This window comes from Ranitomeya variabilis, chromosome 5, assembly GCF_051348905.1.
Source record: "Ranitomeya variabilis isolate aRanVar5 chromosome 5, aRanVar5.hap1, whole genome shotgun sequence".
Classification (NCBI taxonomy): domain Eukaryota; kingdom Metazoa; phylum Chordata; class Amphibia; order Anura; family Dendrobatidae; genus Ranitomeya; species Ranitomeya variabilis.
This window is the reverse complement of record NC_135236.1, coordinates 616,676,165-616,697,596: the sequence shown is the minus strand read 5'-3', so window position 1 is coordinate 616,697,596 and position 21,432 is coordinate 616,676,165. Positions and strand designations below refer to the sequence as shown.

At 40.6% G+C, this 21,432-nt stretch overlaps 1 protein-coding gene across 1 annotated transcript in view; it reads right to left on the bottom strand.

The window, feature by feature from the left end:
* Positions 1-21,432, bottom strand: part of SLC25A48 (solute carrier family 25 member 48) — a 117,272-nt gene that overhangs the window by 71,050 nt on the left and 24,790 nt on the right. Inside the window, exon 4 of the mRNA XM_077266098.1 lies at positions 13,734-13,986. Within this exon, the coding sequence (XP_077122213.1) occupies positions 13,734-13,986 (253 nt within the window). The remainder of the gene's footprint in view (positions 1-13,733; positions 13,987-21,432) is intronic.

Sequence of the window (21,432 nt, the reverse complement as noted above, 5' to 3'; positions counted from 1 at the left end):
GACACAGCATCTTCAACAAAATAGAACTGGATATCGAGGGACATGCATGCGTTGACTCCGGCACCATTTTGTTGAAAAATTCTACTATGACGTCAACATAGCAGTGTGCATGCCCCAGCCATTGGCGTTATCCCTACCCCACACAACTGACCTATAAAAAAGGCTCCAAAACCCAAACAAACTGGTGCATCTGTGTACAATTTGAGCTCAAAGCTATTCACCACCTTATCCATCAGCAGAGATTGACCACTATAATATTCCAAAAAACTCCCTTAAACTGCCAAATCAGCTCTGTGCTCCTCAGCCAGCCAAACATAATGATGAGGTGCATGCATTTCAGTGGTCGAGCTGGCTAATTGCCAAGAAAAAACTCTACCCAAAGGCATAATGCGGCATGCAAAATTTAGTCTACGAAGCAGAGATTGCAATTTCCTCAATGTCAATATTTAAACCTGCTGGACCCCTGGATACTTCGGCCCTCAGCACCACAACGATCTCATTATGACTACCAGATTGAGGAGTGACCCATGAAGCAAGGTGTTCAGAGATTGCACTATCCCCCCAGGCAAGTTAGCAAGTCCCTTACATTCGCTAAAACCTCCCTGACCCCATCACTAGACTTATCCGACCAACCTTCCCTACTTGACCCATGTCAGTGAAGCCCATCCCCTGACTACACGCTGTAGATGTTTTCTGTTTATGTTCTTTACTCTGTACTTATCTTCTGTTTCTTTTTATGAAGTAGGGGACATATTCTCTAACAGTACTTACTTAATCGTTTATTCTGAATTTTGTGGTTTCTTACTCACTCTGGGATCTCTTTCTATCACAGCACTCCTTCCCTGCTGTACTTAATTTGCACTCTGCTCTGCTTTCCAGTTCTTTAGATCTTTTGACGGTCTTTCAGACAGCATAGATCTGAGTTGCCATCATCTAGTTTATGGTTAGAACAATCTAAGGTCAAGAAGGAACCACTAGGGACTGTGGGGTCAAGATCTCTTGTTTGTACAGGAACCTTGAAGGTCAGTTGCAGTGTTTAATGTGTTACTTATTTTTCCGAGTGACTTGCTACACTATCGTAACACTCAGGAACAGTACAAAATTTTAACAGCAAGTAAGTTATGAATTTCTCAATAAATGATATTTTCCACCATAATTTGTTAAATAAATCTTACCAAATCAGACAAGACGATTTGTTTTCATATTTTGACTCTCATAGTTGTGGTCTACATATGATGTCAATTACAGGCCTCTCTCATCTTTTTAAGTGGGAGAACTTGCACAATTGGTGGCTGACTAAATACTTTTTTCCCCACTGTATATAAAAATTGTTAACTACTTCAGGAATGTTTTTGCTTCATAACTCTTGATGTCTATTGAAGACTTATCTAATGTTTGTTAACTTTAAAGTCTATTTATGGCCAAAATCGAAATGATAAGGTCAATGGACAAGGCCATGTAAACAAGGACACTTCCAATATTTGCTCTTCAGTAGAGTGAACATAACATTTCATCAAAATATAACATGTAAATATTCAGTCAGTATTCTTTACTCACCATGTCCTTGTGTGTACTCTATGTAATGTCCTCTAAGGACCATTGACCCTGACCCTGTACTAACAACATAAGGAGCACTGTGCTTTTCGCCTGTGTTAAACTGTCACTTTCATAAATGAATAGAACCTGAGTAACTGACACGGGGTAATAGAGCTAATAGTATGTTATTGTGCCGAAACTATCCACAGGTAGAATCTCATCAGTAACATATAAGGAGATATATATTAAAACTAGTGCAAGAGAAAAGCATGGCATTGCCAATAGCAGCTTAGTCTATTTTAAGGTGGGACTAAATGATGATATGTGTCGCATGACTGTAATTCTCTGAAAAGTTGAGCAACAAAAATAGTTGTGCAATTTGTTAGACTTTACGTTGCACGACTATTTTAGAGCTTTGAATTTAATGCTAATCAAAGGGCCCAAGTGGCAAAAATAAGTTGCAAGTCACAAGTGAGTCACAAAAAGTGTTAGAAAATTGAACATATTTAGGAATACATTTGCTACTGTGTTGCAGGTTGAAACAATGCTACAGCCTGCCACTGCGACAGACCAGTAGGCGTATTATTGTCATGCATCATTGGTCCAAAAATAGTAGAAATTCAGATGAATCCAAGACACCGTAAAGTTATACTTTGAACGTGTGTTTGAAGAACCTGGTTGTTTTCAGTCAGCCGCTAATTCAATACTTCGTGTTAGACAAGGAACTAACTTTATGGGACGTTATGCCATCCAGCTATGTACCCTAACTGGTGAGTTGGCCAGAAACAATGACGCTCTCCTTGTTATCTTTTATGCCAGCTTATACAGTCAGATCCAGAACAAACTTGCTTTTAGAGATTTGCCATATTCCCTTGATGATCGAATTTCTCATAACACCTGAGTGGATTTAAGTTTTAAAGAGAAGTCTCAAGACAAAACTCAAGATCCCTGTGTTCTAGTTGCTACAGCTTTTCATCATCTTCATCAAGAGAGGTTAGGCAGGAAATCGTGCAAATTTGCCAGAAGAAATTGTCATCGGGTGACCCAACCTGTTGACTTACTTTGTCTATTTTGTGGTGAATGGGATTATTTTCACATCGACTGTACCATACGCAAAGAGAAACAAGAACATTTCTAACCAAGGCAAAGAAGGAGGGATCACCTTGGGGCTAACTAAAGACAAACTGGTTGTAGTTATGTCCTTTGGTATCTCCGCATGTACAACACAAGCTTTTAATAATCCCGATCCAGCAGAGAATTTTATTGACCCCTCTCTAGCAAACAGGCTGAAAATTACTCATTTGAACATGGACACTTGAAACTAATCTCTGCAAACGGCTTTGTAATTTCTGGTCATTGTATCCAATTCTGGACTCTGGAGAGGACACTTCGGATTGAAATTCTGCTCATTGAGTACATTTATTATTTAACTTTGGCACTTCCTTATGTGCCAATCCTTTTGGGACTTTCGTTGCTAAGACTAAATGTCTCAGTTACTGATTGGTCATGCCACCTGTTTGCCTAGTGAAAATAATAATGTGTTTGAAATTGCTTCAAAACTGTAACTCAAACACCTTTCTTCAAAAGGTTGTCCACTACCTTTAATTAGTTACTAATTTTGCCATAATTGGTTAACCCCTTCACCCCGAAGCCTGTTTTCACCTTCCTGACCATACCAATTATGTCAATTCTCACCACTGTCACTTTATGAGGCCATAACTCTAGAACGCTTCAATCGATCCCACTGATTGAGATTGTTTTTTCGTGATCTATTGAGCTTCAGGATAGTGGTAAAATTTCTTTGATATGACTATGACATATGACTATGTTTATTTGTGAAAAAATTGAAAATTTTGTGAAAATTTAGATTTTGAAATTTTTAAGCTTTTAATCTTTATGCCCTTAAATCAGAAAGTTATGTCACACAAAATAGTTAATAAATAACATTTTGCATATGTCTACTTTACATCAGGAAAATTTTAAAACATTTTTTTGTTAGGAAGTTATAAGGGTTAAAATTTGACTAGAAATTTCTCATTTTTACAACAAAATTTACTAAACCATTTTTTTCGGGACATCATCACATTTACAGTGACTTTGAGGGGTCTATATGACAGAAAATGCCCCAAATTTACACCATTCTAAAAACTGCACCACTCAAGGTGCTCAAGACTACATTCTAGAAGTTTACTAACCCTTCAGGTGCTTCACGGGAATTAATGGAATGTGGAAGGAAAGAAATAAACATTTACCTTTTATTCCCCAAAATTTTCCTTTAGACCCAATTTTTTTTTATAGTTTGTTGTGCAATTTCTCTTGAGTATGCCGATACCAAATATGTGGAGGAAAACCACTGTTTGGGCACACAGCAGGACTTGGAAGGGAAGGAGCGCCATTTGACTTTTTGAATGTAAAATTTGCTGGCACAATTAGTGGACATCATGTTTGGAGAGCCCCTGACGGGCCTAAGCAGTGGAAACCCCCCACAATTGACACCATTTTGGAAACCAGGCCCCTCAGGGAACTTATCTAGATGTGTGGTGAGCACCTTGAAACCCCAGATGCTTCTCGAAAGTTTAGAACATTAAGCCATGAGAATAAAAATAAACAAATTCCCCAAAAAATGTTTTTAGCCCCAAATTTTGCATTTTCACAAGGATAACAGGGGAAAATGGACCCCAGAATTTGTTTTTCAATTTCTCATGAGTAGCTCATATGTGGTCAAAAACTACTTTTGAAGCACAGTGTAAGACTCAGAAGGGATGGAGTACCATATTACAGTGTAGATTTTGCTGCACTAGTTTGAGGTTGCATTTCACATTGGCAGATCACTGAAAGAAGAGCAGAATGCCCCATAAGTGACTCCATTTTACAAACTATACTTCTCAATGAATTTATCTTGGGGTGCAGTGATCATATTGATACCACAGATGTGTAACAGAATTTTGTACCTCAGGGAAGCCAGAGCGCTATTTGCCTCCTGGAGCACAGATTTTCCTTGAATAGCTTGTGGACTCCATATACAGAGCTCCTAAGTGCTAGAAAAGCAGAATCCCCCTCAAGTGACCCCATTTTGAAAATTGTACCCCTTTGGGAATTTATCTAAAGGTGTAGTGATGATTTTGACTCCATGGATGTTTTCCAGAAACAAGCAGTAGTGGATGTTGCTGAGTGAAAATAGTAAACTGACATTGCAGTGACCAGTATGTTAAAGTGACCCGTATGGTGCAGTGACCAGTACAATGTAGTGACGAGTTCATTCTTCTGGAGATACTCACCAGTAAATTATGCAGGCTGTCATCACTAAGGAAATAACAAACATGTGGACACTACATGTAGTTTAGGCACACTGGAGATCAGAAGGGGGGGGTGACATTTGGATTTGAGAATGCAGAAGTTGCTGAATTTCTTTTGGGAGGCGAGGAGCCACTTTGCTTTTCCAGAGCCTTTGTACTACCAGTAGAAGCTCCTTATATTTCCATTGACAGATGACAGACCTGAGTGGGGACTTGCTTTTTTTGCAGCACTCGAGTCCTGGGTTCAAATCCCACCAAGGACAACATCTGCAAGGAGTTTGTATGTTCTCCCTGTGTTTGCATGGGTTTCCTTCAGACACTCCGGTTTCCTCCCACATTCCAAAGACATACTGATAGGGATTTTAGATTGTGAGCCCTATTGGGGACCGCGATGATAATGGGTGCAAACTATAAAGCGCTGCGGAATATATTGGAGCTATATACCATATTTTCTGGTGTATAAGAAGACTGGGCATATAAGACGACCCCCAACTTTTCCATATAAAATATGGAATTTGGGATATACCCGCCATATAAGACGGGGGTCATCTTATACGCCCAGTCATCTTATTCAGCGTGTGGTTCCCAGGGTCTGGAGGAGAGGAGACTCTCCTTCAGACCCTGGGATCAATATTCATGTAAAAAATAAAGAATAAAAATAAAAAATATGGATATACTCACCCCTCCGACGGACCCTGGCTCTCAGCGGTGCAAGCGTCTGCCTCCGTTCCTAAGAATGCAGTAAGTGAAGGACCTGCGATGACGACGCGTTCACGCAACCGCTCACGTGACCGCTCATGTGACCGCGATGTCATCGAAGGTCCTTCACTCACTGCATTCTTAGGAACGGAGGCAGACGCTTGCACCGCTGAGAGCCAGGGTCCGTCGGAGGGGTGAGTATATCCATATTTTTTATTTTTATTCTTTATTTTTTACATGAATATGGATCCCAGGGTCTGAATGAGAGTTTCCTCTCCTTCAGACCCTGGGAACCATCCAGGATCGCTCTGTGCACCCGTACCCGGCGTATAAGACGACCCCCGACTTTTGGGACAATTTTTAGGGGTTAAAAAGTCGTCTTATACGCCGGAAAATACGGTAAATTAATGATTATTATTATTATTATTATTATTTTTATGAATAGTTTTAAAGCTTCTATTGAGAACATTTTACATAACATTTAGGATCACATTTATCAAGCGCTCTACGCTGAGCACTTACTTTGGGGTTTCCAGCTAAATCTCCAAGTGACGTGACAGATGAAACCTCCAATGGATCCATTCAATATAATGAGGCAGCAGAGTTCCAGGTCTGACGGCGTCTACAGTGCCTCAATCTGCCTCATTATAGGGAATCTTTCATCAGGAGGTCTGTTTGAATTTCAGAGATTTGCACAGAAACCTCGGTGTAAACATTCAGCCAAGAGAGCAGGATAAATGTGAGCCGAGCCTTACTGCGATCTTTGGGAGGCAAAATGAACAAATGAATAGCAGGTGAAGAATTGGTTTTATTTATTTTATTACTCCATTCCTCGTACAGTATAAGTGATTAGACAACTTTATTCTACAGGTCGGTGCGATTACAGAGATACCAGATTAATATCGGGTTTTTATGTTTGGCTGCTGTCACACAGTAAAAGACACTTTTATTGCAAAAACTAGTTTTTGCACTGCCATATTTAGACAGCTATAATTTTTCCAGATTTCGTCCAACAGAGTCAAATGACAGATTCTGTTTTGCGGGATGAGTTGACGTTTTTATTGGTACCATTTCGGGCACATCACATTTTTTTTGCTCTTTTTATTCCGATTTTTGAGCGGTAGAATGAACAAAAACCAGTAATTCAGGAACTGTTTTTTTTTTTTTTATACCATGTGGTAAAATTTATAAAACAGCATTATTCTTCGCGTCAGTATGATTACAGAGATACCCCATTTATATAATTTTTTTCTGCTTTGGCGCTTTTGCGCGATAAAAACTATATTATAGAAAAAAAATTATTATTTTTGCATTGCTTTACTTTACTTTACTGAGAGCTATACATTTTTAATTTTTCCATTGACAGAGTTTTGTTGTTGCTTTGAATTGTGCTTTATTGTACGTTTTGTTTGGGGGTACGATGATAAAGCAAAGTTTTTTGCCTCTTTTTTTTTTCTTTACGGTGTTCACTAGGTCATGTCCTTCTGGACATGGCTATACCAAATATGTGTACTTTTTTTTTTTTACATAAATGTATTTATTGGCTTACATTTTGTTCTTACTTTTGTTCTTTATTTGGGGATTTTTTAAATATATTTTTACACTTTTTAATAACCTTTTTAAAACTTTTTTTACCTTGTCCAAGAATTGGGCATCAACTGTATAATGACAGAACGCTGATATGATACTCTGCAATGCTTCTGCACCGCAGGCCAACAGAGCAGTGTCTGACAGGCAGTAAGGAGGCATGTGAACAGACGCTTAGCAGACGCTCATAGGCCACCTTCCCTACAGTACCCTGCGGACATCTTGTAGCCGAGTTCACCATGGAGAACATCCACACAATGCGATCGCATCGCGTTGTGTCAAATGGAAGTAAACAGTAGAGTAGACAGGAAGTTCACTCCCTCTGCAATGCTTCTCGATGTTGCTGTCTCTATTGACAGCATCATCAGAGGAGGTAAACATCCGCAATCGGTTCTAGCACTGATCGTAGGCACTGCTGCAAGGTGTCAGCTCTCACATACAGCCGACACCCGCACACGATCGCAGTGGCACTCAGTGTGAGCCCATGTGATTGCGGCGCCATACATATACGACAGTTTGTGGGAATGCAGCTCCCACTGCACTATATATACACGGCGCATGTCGGGAAGGAGTTATAGGAAATATTTCACATGAAAAAATGCTGTTAACCTGTAGATATGGGGTTGATCTGCAGGTTTATTGTACCTGCACTTTGGCAACATTCAGCGTTCAATCACAGGGGTAGCTCCGGCGCCTGTTCAGTCACCACTCTGTGTATAGAGTGCGGTGGCTGTAAATGTTCCCCCATCACTTATTGACAATCAACTCCACATTAGAGCTGGCTGTCATTCAGTGCCGGAGTGCCGGAGGGCGCTATTACAGCCTACTCTCTCTATGCACAGAACAGTGACTGAAACTGTGTCGGTACCACACCCGCGACTGAATGTTGAATGCTGCCAGGAAAAATAAAGTTAATTTGGCAGCCGAATTCAAAGGGCATGTGACGAGTAGTGATGTGCGAATTTGTTCGAAAAACGATTGGCAAACATAGATTTTGCATGAATATTGCACATTCGGAATTGTGATCGGAAACACAAGCAGAATGTTATAAAATCGGAAACATTCGGTAAAAAGTGCGGGAAAATATTTGCGTTGCCACAAAAGTATTTTCAGCACTTGGCTACTATAATGGTGGTGTATGATGAGTGTGGGGCACGTGTTTGTGCTCGGTAGGGGGATGCAGAGCTCAGAGGAGCGGCATGCTTGTAAACTGTAATTTTTGTTTCCTCCATCTTTATCTGTGCACATTGCGGCTAGCCAATCAGAGAACAGGAAGCATCCACAATGTCCTGACACAACGGTTTGTGTTACTGGCTGTTGAAATCACATGTCTCTCTCCATATAAAGAACAGACATCTTGTTTTAGTGCCATTTTGCCAATGTATCAGCGCAGAGAGGCTGCTCTTGATGCTGACACTGTTTGCAGCTAGATCTTAGGTAGTTAGCTAGGCGGTTGTATATTACTCAGGTAGTTAAGCTAGCTACTGTCCAGTATGGCTGTGAAATTGACCTTCCAACAATTTTTTTTTTGGCCATTACTGAGGTTCACAGACAAAGACAGCAGTGCACAATTCATACAAGTGTGTTGTGCACTGCTTCTTGTCCTCCATGCATGAGTATAGCGCTCTAAATCCTATTTTTTCACTTGCTAAATGTGAAACACCATGCCATATCCCGCCTTGTCATTTAGTGATGAGGTGACATTGTTCTGTGATTTGAGCTGTTGTGCATGGAAAACATTTTTTTTTGGCAGTTGCTTCCATGATTAACCATGCCATATTAGTTTAGAGGCCTTGAAATTCCACAGTCTGCATAGCTCATGTACATTAAAAAAAAAATATATATATTTTTATGTTGCTAACCATGATGCAGCCTGCCGTATCCCCAGTTATAATTTTCTGGTGGTGAAATTAAGCTGTCTGCAGACCTGACGCACATAAAAAAGATATATTTTTTCTCTTGCTCAACGTGATACAGCCTGGCATATCCCACATTGTAATTTTGCGGCGGTGAAATTGTTGTGTGTGCAGAGCTGTTGCACATAAAAACAAAAAACATTTTTTTTGCTTTACAAACGTGACACAGCAGGCTAAATCCAATTTTGAATTTATTTGGAGCATATCTTCTAGGTTATAAAGGCATCACCCACACAAAAGAATGTTTTGTTCAGTTACTAATGTTCTACAGTAGGGGAGATCTCTTTTTTAAATTGTTTTTATCATCTAATGTATGTTATACAAGCCTCATTGTTGTGAATTAGACTTTTTGGCTCCCTGTTGTGGTTACTAGTGATATTACTCTGGGAGTTTCTTCCCTCAGTTTGCACCCACCTGGGCCGTTAGTCCAGGGGTGTTGCTATATAAACTTCCTGGATCCTTAGTCCAGTGCCTGGCATCGTTGTTATCAGATCCTTTCTGTTTGCTCCTATCTGCTGGTCCCGGTTCGTGCTAAATTAAGCTAAGCCCTGCTTCTTTGTTTTTTGGGTTATTTGCTTGCTCTCATTTTTGTCCAGCTTGTACTAAATGTGATTCCTGACCTTGCTGGAAGCTCTAGGGGGCTGGTGTTCTCCCCCCGGGCCGTTAGACGGTTCGGGGGTTCTTGAATTTCCAGCGTGGATATTTTTGATAGGGTTTTTGCTGACCATATAAGTTATCTTACTATAAGTTATCTGCTATTAGCTAGTGGGCCTCTCTTTGCTAAATACCTAGCTCATTCTTACGTTTGTCTTTTCCTCTTACCTCACCGTTATTATTTGTTGGGGGCTTGTATCCAACTTTTGGGGTCTTTTCTCTGGAGGCAAGAAAGGTCTTTCTTTTCCCTTCTAGGGTTAGTTAGTTCTCCGGCTGGCGCGAGACGTCTAGAATCAACGTAGGTACGTTCCCCGGCTGCTGTTATTTGTGGTGCTAGGATTAGATATATGGTCAGCCCAGTTACCACTGCCCTATGAGCTGGTTTTTGTGTTTGCAGACTTAGTAAATATTTCTGAGACCCTCTGCCATTGGGGTCATAACACCTCATCCACAGGGCCAAAAATTTGTCTTCGGTTGCTAACGTCATACAGTTGGGTAGATCTCGCTTGGAAATTGTTTGGAGCATCTAGTCTATTTTATACAGTCCTCATGCAACCAAAAAAAATTCTTCTGTTACTAATTTTAAAAAAGTGGGGTCACCTTACTTTGAAATTGTTTGTAGTATCTAGTCAATGTTATACAGGCCTCATCCACAGGCCCAAAAAATATTTCTTCTTTTACTAATGTCATACAGTAGGGGACATCTCACTTTCAAATTGTTTGTAGCATCTAGTCAATGTTACACAGGCCCCATCCAAAGGCCAAAAAATATTTCTTCTGTTACTAACATTAGACAGTATAGTAGATCTCACTTTAAAATTGTTTATAGCATCTAATCAATGTTAGACAGGCCTAATCCACAGGTCCAAAAATTTTTTGGGAGTTACTAATGTCATAGATTAGGGAAGATCTAATTTTAAAATTGTTTGGAGTATATTTTTTTGGTCATACAAGCCTCATCCACACTTAAACAATTCTTCTTTTACTAATGCGATTCAGCACTCCATTTTTCACTTTGTCATTTTACTGCCACTGAAATTCAACTGTTTGCATAACTGATGCAGAGTTTAAAATCTAATCTTTTGTTGCTAATACTTTGCTGCTACCACACTATCTGAGCAACATGACTGGGAAAAAAGTGAGGTCATGATGGAAGGAGGATTAGGCTTGGTGTTCAAGGTGTATGTGGGGAAGGTAGCAATGTTTGTGAAAGCACTAGTAAACCTTCAACGTCACGTCATATACAAAGACAATTGACAACTTCTGTTACTGGACAGGCTACTCCACTACCTTTCTTTGGCAGACGCACAGCGGTAAGTCTTGTTGATGAACCTTGGGTGTTATCCTGCCACCAACACATCATGGACTTGGACCTCATGGAAGCGCCTGACACATGAGCACCTTCTTGTTGCACTATCTTCAACACAATGCCCGTATTCTTAGGGTTAGAAATAGCGCAGTCTGCTGGGTTGCCACTCTGTTAGATCTACGGTACAAGAATACATTTAGCCAAATGCTTCCCCCTGGAAAGGGACATGTGCATGCAGGAGTACCGAAACACACTTGTAGACAATCTTAAGAGTGGTTTACCCTAAAACAGCAGTGACGCACACAGTGTGCACTGCAGTTCTAGACTTTCAACACCAGGAACATAAAAATGTCAATGTAAAAAACATTAGCAGCAGCAGTGTAAGTGGCATAAGCATTTTTTGTGAATCGTTTCACACAGTTTTTAAACCAGCTCATGCACCAGCAGAACAGAGTGCAAGTCTGATATGTTGTCAACGACTGGAGAGGATGGTGCAGAAGTATGTTGAGCTCAATATTAATGCCATCAGGTGGAATTTGAACCCTTTGGCAGTGGCCTAGGCTTGACTATCAAGCCTTGGAGGTTTTGTCATGACCGACAGCCAGCGTTCTCTCAGAACATATGTTCAGCACTGCTGGTGGTGTCTTAATGGATAAGCAAATCTGGCTGTCCCCTATAAGTGTAGATCACCTAAATTTAATCAAAATGAACAAGTCATGGATCTCGAATGACTTTTGCACCCTAGTCACAGACTGGATAGACAAGGTGATGGTGTAGTTTTTAGAGTCATGCATTGATCTAGCGTTATTGCAGTTTGTGAAACCTCTGTTGTGGCTTCTGTGTCTGTGTGTTGCTACTGTTCCTGATGTTATAAACAATTTTTGGAAATGTGGAGACACAAAGTTGGGTCTCTATCTGTTGGGTTGCCTATAGTGGAAGGTGGGTCAGAGGCCCCTTATACTGTTTCTACTGTGTGGAAATTGATGCCACTTTAGTGGTGTGTGGCAATAATTTTTGAAATGTTTATACTGTAAATTGGGTCTCCTTGTGAGCTGCCTGTAGTAGTAGGGCTCCTAGATCGGCATGCCTGCACTACTTTCAGTCTGCTACTTGTGTTACTCTCCTTACATTTTTCTAACATTAGTGCATTACCAAGCTGATATTTGTGCCACCTGAGTGTTGAATGAGGTATCAAGGCTTCCAGCAAAGAAGGCTTACACTGCTCCCTCACCCAACTCATCTTAATTGAAACTTCAATTTAAAGCTCTAAATGCTGGCCCAGACACTGATACCTCATGCATGGCCCGTGGCTAAACTGCTTCTGTACTATTATAAAATGTTCTACTGTGACTCAATTGATCAGTCAACTACCTGTATTACCATACTTACATCTTTCAATGAAACTAATGTTTGTGCCACTTGAGTGTGGCTGGAAAAAAAACAGGTTGAGCTGTTGAATGAGGAATCAGGGCTCCCAGCAAAGAAGGCTTACACCACTCCCTTACCCACCTCGTCTGTATTGAAACTTCAATTCAAAGCTCTAAATGTTGGCCCAGACACTGCTGCCTCATGCATGGTCCATGGCTGTCTGCTGCTGTGCCATCAATTTTCTACTGTGGATCAATTGATGCAATTTTTAAAAAATCTTTGGACTCCAAGTTGGGTTTCCTTGGTGAGTTGCCTAAATATGGCAGACCTCTCAGAGCACCAGGCCTACACCTGTCACTCATCCATCTGTTACTGATTAACGTTTCAGCTAGAAATGATGGTCTAAGCCCTGTTCCATGCATCCATGCTGCCCAATTATACTATTTGTACTATTGGTCAATGGATGTCATTTTTCCCGGTGTTTGCTCCTAATTTGAGCTGTATGAGAAGTTTTTGTCCCTCGGGTGTTGTCTGTACATTTGGTTTTGCATCCCATTGAAATCAATGGGGTTCGGGTGTGTTTGATGAACTGTTCAGTGAACATGGGAACGTTTGCTGAACCAAGCTGAACCGAACCTGGAAAGGTTCACTCATCTCTAATAGTCACTCTCCACTTTGTGCTCATAGTTTATATTCTAGATCAGTATTTTTTTGACTCATTCGAAGAAACCACAGTTCTCAGAGGACACCCATTCGAACATAAGCGAGAACATACAAACTCCTTGTAGATGCTATCCTTAGTGAGATTTGAATGCAGGACTATTTTCCTTGGACATATGTTGGATAAGAGAAAAAAGTGGGAGCGCAGCAGTCCAATTGCAGCCACTGATTGGCTGTAGGGCTCATGTGACATAAATGCAGTTTATGCCTCCCTAGGCACTGAGACTGAATAACATACTGTTTTTTTTGTTACTTTTGCTTTTGGAATGATAATATTATATACAAATAATAGTTATTAAAGAGAACCTGTTACCATGAAATTGTAGTCCAGACTATAGGCACCATGTTATAGTGCAGGGGGAGCTGAGTAGATTGATATAAAGCTTAGTGAGAAAACATTCAGTATAACAAATAATGTCAGTATGTCAGAAAAAAGGAGTGGGAGATGCAAGAATGTCTTGAGAAATTCCCTCTGAAATCTAACCTCGAAGTTCCACAATTAGGTTTGTCAGAATTAGCAAGCCAAAAATGAAACAAAAATTAAAAAGTTGGCCAAACAATTTCCATTATATGAAAATAGCACCCGGTTAATAAAATAAAGCTAGGCAACCAACAACAACACAATAAAAGAAATTCAACATTTCCTACCTGAAGAAGCTGATTGAGTTTGCATTTGCAGTTTTATCTTTATCAGGTCAACAGGCCCACCGATTCCCACAGAAACACATCCAGCTAACATGCTTGCAAAAGTCAAGTCTATAAAGTCCGGAATATTTTTTCGGCTTTTATCTCGATACTGACTAATAAATCTTTGGGCATTGCTGAAGACACCAAACACGACTGAGTTGTAAATTGCAATACTAGCCAAAGGGAAGGACATTCCTTTAAAAAATCCAGCAACCTAGGAGAAGAAAAATGCAAAAAGCAAATTGGACAAATAGAAAAGCTATAACGTTGTACAAAGCTCACTACATAACCCATAGGCCCAGATACATCAGTGTTTATTGACTTGAAACATTTTGTAAAGTAACCAATTTCTTGCTCAATGCAAGGTTGCGCAAAGATGTTGTGACTTTTGGCATTTTCACGCCAGATTCAGCAAGGTCAGCCAAAGTGGGTAAAGCTGGGGGGGAGTTCAGGGTGGGGTGTGCTTGTTTAATTCATGAAAAGTTTGTGGAGCAAATTACACCACAAATATTACTCCAGGTTCTGGGGTAAGATTTGTCATGACTCGGGGGATTCACAGAAGTAAACGCCACTTGTAAGATGTTGCCGATTCATTGGTCCTTTCTAAGAATCAGGAGCATCAGACTCCACCACACCCGTCACCAAGACCAGCATGAAGAACTCCAGTATTAATGAGTCTGTTCCAGAACTTTGATACAATTTGCTATACTATGTAGCTGTTTTAACATTTTTAGCCCTTTACTTAATATGGCTGCTATGAAGGCCCTGGAGGGAACCCTTTAAGGTCCATCTTGTCTACATTTTTGGATAGTGAGAATTTGTACAGGAGTGAGTTTTCCCCAGATGTTTCAAAGGAAATTAACTTCCATTATTAATATGGGTTGGAGGCAGCAGGATTTGTTGTCCCTGGTGCTTAGGAGCGTGTGACTTCTATGTGCACTCTTTAAATGATAGAGTTTAGAGATAAAGAATCCCATTCTCTGGACAAAACATGTCACTCTGGGCTAAACCTACAATTTATGGGCAGGTAGAGCTCTACCTGCCCATAAATTGTAGGTTTAGCCCAGAGTGACATGTTTTGTCCATAGTTGTAGGCTGGTGGCTCAAGAGTGGCATGTACGGTAGAGTAGGACCCATCAGAGGGAGATCACCTTGCCGTGGTTGATGGGCACACATGAATTGGCCAATTTATGCGCTAAGAATCTTCATTACTGTAAGTTTTATGAAAAAAAATTTTTTGAAAAAAATTTGTAAAAAAATATTTTTGAAGTATAATTCATATTGAATATTTGTCTGTGTTTTCACATGGCCTAGATTCATGTACATGTGCTGCTGTGTTTTTTTGTCTATATATATATATATATATATATTTTTTTTTTTTAATTTTTATCTTATTTACCATGTGTCTCACTATGACGGTCTTCGGTAAGGGAGAGGGGCCTCAAACTGTTCTTGGAGCTGGGACCCTAACTACTTCTATCCCGGGGTACGCTTGAAGTTAGAGAGGCCTGGGTCTCTGACCTTGCTTTGCTCATGTTAAGCCCTAATTTGTCCCTTCTCCCACCCCATGAGACATGGGACAGAAAAGTAAGGTAATTAAGACACAAAAACAAAACAGGGATATCAGAAAACTTCTATCATACAAAAGCACAAACCAACAGTAGTGAGGATATGGACAGGGAGGAATAAACTAAATGGAAATAGGGATCAGGAGGTAAACACCCATGTACTACAGCAAACTACAGTCACTGTTACAACAACTCCACTCCAGCCACTAAAGGTACCTTCACACTAACCGATTTTGCAGTGATAACGATAGCGATCCGTGACGTTGCAGCGTCCTGGATAGCGATATCGTTGTGTTTGACACGCAGCAGCGATCATGATCCTGCTGTGATATCGCTGGTCGTTGCTGAAAGTTCAGAACTTTATTTGGTCGTCAGATCGGCGTGTATCGTCGTGTTTGACAGCCAAAGCAACGATGCCAGCGATGTTTTACAGTGGTAACCAGGGTAAACATCAGGTTACTAAGCGCAGGGCCGCGCTTAGTAACCCGATGTTTACCCTGGTTACCATTGTAAATGTAAAAAAACAAACAGTACATACTCACCTTCTGCTGTCTGTCACACGTCCCTCGCCGTCTCCTTCCCGCACTGACTGTGAGCGCCGGCAGTACAGAGCACAGAGGTGACATCACCGCTGTGCTCTGCTTTCACTTTACGGCCGGTGCTCACAGTCAGTGCGGGAAGGAGACGGCGAGGGACGTGTGAAAGACAGCAGAAGGTGAGTATGTACTGTTTGTTTTTTTACATTTACAATGGTAACCAGGGTAAACATCGGGTTACTAAGCGCGGCCCTGCGCTTAGTAACCCGATGTTTACCCTGGTTACCAGGGGACTTCGGCATCGTTGGTCGCTGGAGAGCCGTCTGTGTGATAGCTCCCCAGTGACTACACAACGACTAAACAGCGACACTGCAGCGATCGGCATCGCTGTCTGTATTGCTGCAGCGTCGCTTAGTGTGAAGGTACCTTTAGTTTTAGCACTCAGCACAAAAAGAAGAATCTTTCACCAGCAGGGATTAACTTGCCAAGAGTCAGTAAATATAGAGGGGGTTGCAGCTGATAACAACCAGGCTGTATGGTGTCAGCCAGCATGGAAAGAGTACTTAACCCTCTCAGCACCAAAGGAAGGAAACCATATCTATTTACAATAGGACATGAACTACACCATGTCAAAACAATGCCTGTTATTCATTAGTCAATGTGACCATCTAACTTCAGGTCTTCCAGGTGGACATGACACCCTCGTGACACCATGTTCACTATATGGTGAAACTGACATGGTAATAAGATTCTCCAGGTCAAGTTGATTACAGAGATACCAAACATGTTTTTTTATTTAAGCAGCGAAAAATTTGTTGAAAACTTGTAAAAAAAAAAAAAAAAATGTCTTTTTTTTTTTTCTGGGGTCACACTACCGTAGAATACAGACGAGTGCTATGTGAGAAAACATTGCATAGAACTCGGACCAGTGTTAATCTATGGGGCAGCTCACATCATCCTTTATTTTCTCAGGCGTATTCGACGTGAGTGTAAAATCTCAGCATGCTGCGATTGTACGTGTATATCGTCTGAGACTCACCAATGCAAACCTATGGGTGTGAGAAAAACACAGACACCACACGGACCACTCGTCTAGCTTGCAACAAATACGCACACATTTTCTTCATTTCAGCCCATTGAGCCATTAAATTCAATGGGAAAAATCAGTGAGAAATGTAAAGCCATACGGATGTCATACGGATGTCATATTTTTATATTACAGGATGATTTATGTAAACTAGAAGCTTGGGCTGATAAATGGCAAATGAGCTTTAATGGGGATAAATGTAAGGTCATGCACTTGGGTAGAAGTAATAAGATGTATAACTATGTGCTTAATTCTAAAACTCTGGGCAAAACCGTCAATGAAAAAGACCTGGGTGTATGGGTGGATGACAAACTCATATTCAGTGGCCAGTGTCAGGCAGCTGCTACAAAGGCAAATAAAATAATGGGATGCATTAAAAGAGGCATAGATGCTCATGAGGAGAACATAATTTTACCTCTATACAAGTCACTAGTTCGACCACACTTAGAATACTGTGCACAGTTCTGGTCTCCGGTGTATAAGAAAGACATAGCTGAACTGGAGCGGGTGCAGAGAAGAGCGACCAAGGTTATTAGAGGACTGGGGGGTCTGCAATACCAAGATAGGTTATTACACTTGGGGCTATTTAGTTTGGAAAAACGAAGACTAAGGGGTGATCTTATTTTAATGTATAAATATATGAGGGGACAGTACAAAGACCTTTCTGGTGATCTTTTTAATCATAGACCGGTGACAGGGGCAAGGGGGCATCCTCTACGTCTGGAGGAAAGAAGGTTTAAGCATAATAACAGACGCGGATTCTTTACTGTAAGAGCAGTGAGACTATGGAACTCTCTGCCGTATGATGTTGTAATGAGTGATTCATTAATTAAATTTAAGAGGGGACTGGATACCTTTCTGGAAAAGTATAATGTTACAGGGTATATACACTAGATTCCTTGATAAGGCGTTGATCCAGGGAACTAGTCTGATTGCCGTATGTGGAGTCGGGAAGGAATTTTTTTCCCCATGGTGGAGTTACTCTTTGCCACATGGGGTTTTTTTGCCTTCCCCTGGATCAACATGTTAGGGCATGTTAGGTTAGGCTATGGGTTGAACTAGATGGACTTACAGTCTTCCTTCAACCTTAATAACTATGTAACTATGTAACTATGTAACTATATGGATACATAGGTGTGAGAAAATAGCATCATCGCATCGCAAACGTATTATACACGGATGACCATAAGGAAAACTCTTGTGTGACTCTCGGCAGGGAGACTTGGACCGATTTTACATATGTTTAGTTTGACATTGGCCATACTGGAAAAAAAGGTGCCATCAGTTTTTTCATCAGTATGCCATCAGTGTGTCATCAGCGTGTCATCCATGTTTTTCCAGTATAGATAAAAAAAGAACAAAATTGCACAGCTTCTCCTATACTTTGCAATGTTAAACAAACACAGCATACGATACGATACACTTTATTGATCCTGGGGGAAATTACGGTATTACAGCAGCAATACAAACAGCAGAACATAAAATATTAGGACACAAATCTTGCATAAGTATACCAACATTACATAACAAATAAATGTGGCTAGTACAGGTATATAAGTCACTGTTAATTGATATTAGTACACCAGCAATCAGTCATTGTTGTCTACCACCCTTAAGAAATTATTATACATCCCCATAGCAGTAGGTACAAACAATTTCCTGGATTTCTCTGAATTATACATATATGGTATAACTGCATTTGTAAAAGTCCATTCTATCAAAATATAAAATAAATTACCGTAATCAGATCGGTTAATGGCATTATGAGAAAAAAGATCGAAACACCAGAATAAAGTTTTTTGGCCACTAAAACAGTGTATTAAAATGCATAAAAAACATCGCATTTACCCCAAAATTCTATCAGTAAAAATTTGTGCTCAGTGAGCAAAAATAAGCCCTCACACAGCTCCAGATCCCGAAAATTGAAAGCATTACTGGTTTTGGAAAATGGCAACACAAGAAAGGTTTTTTTGTTTTTTGAATTTCAGATTTGTTTTTCACCACTTAAATAATTCAAAAATAATTCAAAAATTCAAAAATAAGATCGACCAAACAAGGCAAACTTTTACTGTTCCACCACCCCAACCACTCCATATACCAGACCTCTGCTCTTCCCTAATAACCTCCCTCTCCAACATCACCGAAGGAGAGCTTACTCACCTCGTTTCCAAATCACACCTCACCACCTGTGCACTTGACCTTACCCCTTCCCACCTGCTCCCCAACCTCACTAAAATTCACCTCATTCCAGCCCTAAGCCATCTCTTCAACCTATCGCTATCTTCTGGTACCTTCGCCTCTGCCTTCAGACATGCTACCATCACACTCATCCTCAAAAAAACAAACCTTGACCCAACTGCTATGCCCAGCTATTGCCCCATATCACTGCTCCCGTTTGCTTTCAAACTCCTTGAGCAGCATGTCCATGCTCACCTTTCCTCCCACCTCTCATCTAACTCTCTCCTTGACTACCTCCAATCTGGCTTCCACCCCCTCCACACCACTGAAACTGCCCTGACCAATAGCATGACAATAACCATTCTGCCGCCTAACCACCATCCGAGCTGCTGCCTCACCACCACCAGAGCTGCTGAACCCCCGACGTTCTGTCTCTTCCCTATCATCCCGTAGAATGTAAGCCCGCAAGGATAGGTTTCACTCCCCTCTTTACCAGTCTGTCATTGTAAATTTGTTTACTGTAAACGATATCTATAACTTTGTATGTAGTCCCTCCTCATGTACAGCACCATGGAATTAATGGTGCTATATAAATAAATAATAATAACAATAATAATAATAATAATAAATAACTTATGCATGTTTGGTATCTGCATACTCGTATTAATCTGAGGAATGGCCAAATCAGTTTTATTGTATAGTGTACATTGTGAAATTTCATTTCATTGGATTTTTTTCCCACTCTCCAGTGTATAATAAACTGAATTGTATATTTGAAAACTACAGCTTGTTCCCCTAAAAAAAACAAGCCCTCATACAGTTATGTGGCTAAACAAATAAAAAAGTTCTGTCTCTTGGAAGAAGAGGAGAAAAATATGGAAATGAAAAAATGGAAAGTGGAAAATGGCTATGGCATGAAGGGGGTATTAAAAACCTTGAAATAAATTGTAACACTTATATACGTGTTTGTAAAAATGCACATTACAAAATTACTAGAGATGTGCGAACCTTTCAAGGTTCAGTTCGGTTCGTATTCCCCAAACGGTTCGACAAACCACATTAGATTCAATGGGAGGCAAAAACAAGCTCATAGACAACACCTTAAGGGGTGCCAAAAAAGCTTCCCAATCATTTGAAATTAGGGGCAGGCACCAGGAAGAGTGGCATCAGAGTAGAAATTTGCAAATGGCACAGCAGCATTAAGTCATGGGCCATGCATGAGTGTCACGATCCATTTTTGGATTTGTGGCAGATCTGGTTTCCCTCAGTTTAAGGGCTCATTTCCACTGGCGAAGAAAACGGACGAGTGCAATCCGATAAAAAATCGGATTGCACTCGGACCAATGTTATTCAATAGGTGTCTTTTCATTTGCGATTTTTTTCTCAGCCGAAATCGGACTGAGAAAAAAATCGCAGCATGCTGCGTATTTCTGCGATTCTCGGACGAGACTCGCCAATGCAAGTCAATGGGTGCGAGAAAAAAATCGCACAGCACTCGCACCATGCGAGTTCTGTCCGATTTTTACGCACTGGTGTCCTTTGAAAAGCCGGCAATTCAGCGCGGTGTACAGTAAAATCACACTGACAGGTTAGAATAGAGTAGATATACTGTATACACATAGAATAGGTATATATACATATATATATATATGTCAGTGAGACACCTATATATGTATATTTATATTTAATGCAGCGCTAGATAGCATAAAAGCCGCTAATTCAATTACCGGCTTTTGCTCTCTCCTTCCCAAACCCGACAGGATATGAGACATGGTTTACATACAGTAAACCATCTCATATCCCCTTTTTTTTTGCATATTCCACACTACTAATGTTAGTAGTGTGTATGTGCAAAATTTGGCCGCTGTAGCTGCTAAAATAAAGGGTTAAATGGCGGAAAAAATTGGCGTGGGCTCCCGCGCAATTTTCTCCGCCAGAGTAGTAAAGCCAGTGACTGAGGGCAGATATTAATAGCCTAGAGAGGGTCCATGGTTATTGGCCCCCCTGTGGCTAAAAACATCTGCCCCCAGCCACCCCAGAAAAGGCACATCTGGAAGATGCGCCTATTCTGGCACTTGGCCACTCTCTTCCCACTCCCTGTAGCGGTGGGATATGGGGTAATGAAGGGTTAATGCCACCTTGCTATTGTAAGGTGACATTAAGCCAGATTAATAATGGAGAGGCGTCAATTATGTCACCTATCCATTATTAATCCAATTGTATGAAAGGGTTAAAACACACACACACACACACACACATTATTAAAAAGTGTTTTAATGAAATAAACACAC